This window comes from Carcharodon carcharias, chromosome 24 (genome assembly GCF_017639515.1).
Source record: "Carcharodon carcharias isolate sCarCar2 chromosome 24, sCarCar2.pri, whole genome shotgun sequence".
Classification (NCBI taxonomy): Eukaryota; Metazoa; Chordata; class Chondrichthyes; order Lamniformes; family Lamnidae; genus Carcharodon; species Carcharodon carcharias.
In genome coordinates this window covers 25,041,307-25,044,077 of record NC_054490.1, presented here as the reverse complement: position 1 = coordinate 25,044,077, position 2,771 = coordinate 25,041,307, and the positions used below count along the sequence as shown (strand labels likewise).

At 42.7% G+C, this 2,771-nt stretch overlaps 1 protein-coding gene across 1 annotated transcript; it reads right to left on the bottom strand.

The window, feature by feature from the left end:
• Nucleotides 1-981: 981 nt before the first annotated feature.
• Nucleotides 982-1,818, bottom strand: LOC121269372 (probable G-protein coupled receptor 139). Its single transcript, XM_041173956.1, has one exon. It carries the CDS (start codon nt 1,816-1,818, stop codon nt 982-984), a length of 837 nt encoding a protein of 278 aa, XP_041029890.1.
• Between the last annotated feature and the right edge of the window lie 953 nt (nt 1,819-2,771).

Below are 2,771 nucleotides of genomic sequence, written 5' to 3'. Positions count from 1 at the left end.
TATTACTTTGATTGCCGCATGTAAGTATATGTTTGCATTGACCTGGTATGTCTGATATAGCGTAGTCAATCACATGAGTGTTTGTCTCTGTTTTAGAGTATGTATAGTCAACGAGTGACCATCATCTCAGCAACATTATGCTCTGTTTTATATTTTCTAGGCCAGCATTGTTGCCCTTCCCATATTGCCCCTGCTTAGAGAAAATTTAAGGGTCAAACACATTGATGTAGGCCAGACCAGTTTGGGGCAGGAGGTGAGAAAGGGAGGGATGGCTGTAGGAGGGTACCAAGGTCAGTGGACCAGAGAATCAGCAACGGTTTCATTTCCATCATCGGTTATTTAATTCCAGATTTTCATTGAACTCAAATTACTCAATCATTTGTCATGGCGGGATTAGAACCCGATCCCCCAAAATGCTTTTTTCTGGACCTGTGAAATATTAGTTTAGAGGCAACACCTCTATGCCACAGCCTCCCTCAAAAGCCATTGGATTCATTATTTACACCTATCAGAGGCTTTTGCACCATTCATTGTGTTTGTGCTCTCAGTGGGTCTGACCACCACCATGACCCATGCTTGTGGGTATCATTGAACTACACGTAGCGTGCTGACTGCACCATGAGCATATAATGTGCAACGGGGGAAATCCTGGTCTCGTAAAAGTGCAGAGGTCCATTAGAAATGCATTTGTTACTCTTCTGACCGCATGTAAATGTATCAGGAGGCCTAAGGGATTATTCTTTTGCACAGCCCGCTGTATTCCCGAGAACTTTGGATGGTGGTCAAAAAAGGGAAAACATTCCTCTTGCTTTAAATGTTTTAGTGAAGATGTAAAATCATGTCATTCAAGTGAAAGTGGGTGATATATTCGAAAATTGCTTCCATCAAGTTTCTTACAGTGAAATAGAAACGTAGGTGATTTTGGACTGAAAGAATAGAAGTTTCTGAGACAGAGGAATAGAAGGAGACAGAGAGAGGGTTTTAATTGCCCATTCGCCTGACAAATAAGAGAATACAGTTCCAAGGAGATTTAACCACTTTCTTCAGCTCTCCCCTGAATTTAGCTTGTGTGGTTGCATAAATGCAAGTGTTTGTGAAGGAACTCAAATACATGAGCATATATCCGGTTTCAGTGGCAAGGTATGCAGGAGCTGCATAATCACCTCGGTAGTGTGCTGTGTTTGTTATTCTGGTAGATAAAAAGCTCACGGAAGCGGTCAGCCACAGCAGGATAAAACTACCGGATACAGCAAAGAGTAAAATGATGGATTTCTTGCGGCTCTCCATCTTTGGGTCGCTTTGACTCTCGCTTCTGTAGCCGCGCACTGCCCTTCGAGACCTGTTGGCTACTAAAATACGCCTGACTGTCAAACAATTAAACAGTAATATCAGAGCAAAAGGAAGCCACGGGACTAAAACACTGTGCAGCCAGGAGTACGCCTCACCTGCAGGCGACATGAAGAAGCTCAGTTTGGTACGACAGCCCCAGGGAACATGGTCAATTAATCGTTCAGGTCCGTATGCAAAGAACAATGGGATGTTCTCTGAGCAGATCAGGACTGTGGCGGCCGTTATAACTACAGCAGCCGTTCTCACTCTGCAATAAATTACTTTAAACTTCTCCCAACATATAACTACAAATCGGTCAAATGTGAACAATACTGTAAACCATACCGACATGCACAGGCTGATTGAATTCAGGTAATTGAAGAGCGTGCACATGGCGGTGTAGGAGAGGAACGAATGTGCAAAGTGATAGCTGAAAACGTGATAGACAGTTACGTTGAAGACCAATACAAGCAAGTCTGCTGTCGCCATGGCCACCAGGTAGACGGATGTGCATTTGGAAAGGTCGCATTTTCCTGCTGAGAGAATCGTGATTGTCACCAGGTTCGCTGCGACGAAAATGGAAACGAGTTAGATACTGAAAACACTCAGTGAATGCCCACATGATGACCTGGAGACAAGCCCAGAAGTGTTGATACTCAGGCATATGCACAATGGGATGTTGTTTTTCAAATTATTGATAAACGAGAATTGACAAAGAAAACAAATTAAAACGCTGCCCATTTGTTATAGAGGGACGGACAATTCGATGCTTTCTCCAAGATACTCCAGTTCGATGCTATTATGTATTAGACAAACACACTACTATCTGTCAGCAGAGTCAGAAACATGAATCGCAGTCAAAGGGGAAATGACCAGGATCGCAAAAGGCTACCAGTATGGGTGATGGGACCACTGTTGATCGATTACATAATGGTGATCCGGAATCAGAAATTACCCGTTGTGAATGCTGGAAAGTTGGTGGTGATAGCTATCACGTTATGGTGAATGAGGCAAAATGTTGGAAGGCATTTATAAACTTGCCGAATCGGCATCTCATTGGTGAACGATCTTCAATAGGGACAGCTAAGAGGTAATGGTCCTTCGTTGCAAGAATTCGGAGGTGATTTTCTACAGAAAGTAAAATAATTAGTGTGTCCTGATTTTTTTTATTTACAGAGATATAAAGAGTTGATAGAGTTGGTTGGTGATTCCAATCACAAACAAGGAAGTAACTACCGGCTATAACATGTGACAGTATGCTTTACTATTACCCATCCATTACAGCACCTGAGCTATATATAAGATTGTTCCCTCACACAACAGGTTCAATAAGTAGCCAGGGTTTTTTTTTATCATTAAGCCTCATGCTTAACAGTAAGCCTGAGCTGACCTTTGGGACTCTCTTGCCGGGATAGATTTAGCCACCAGGGTCCAAACAGTAT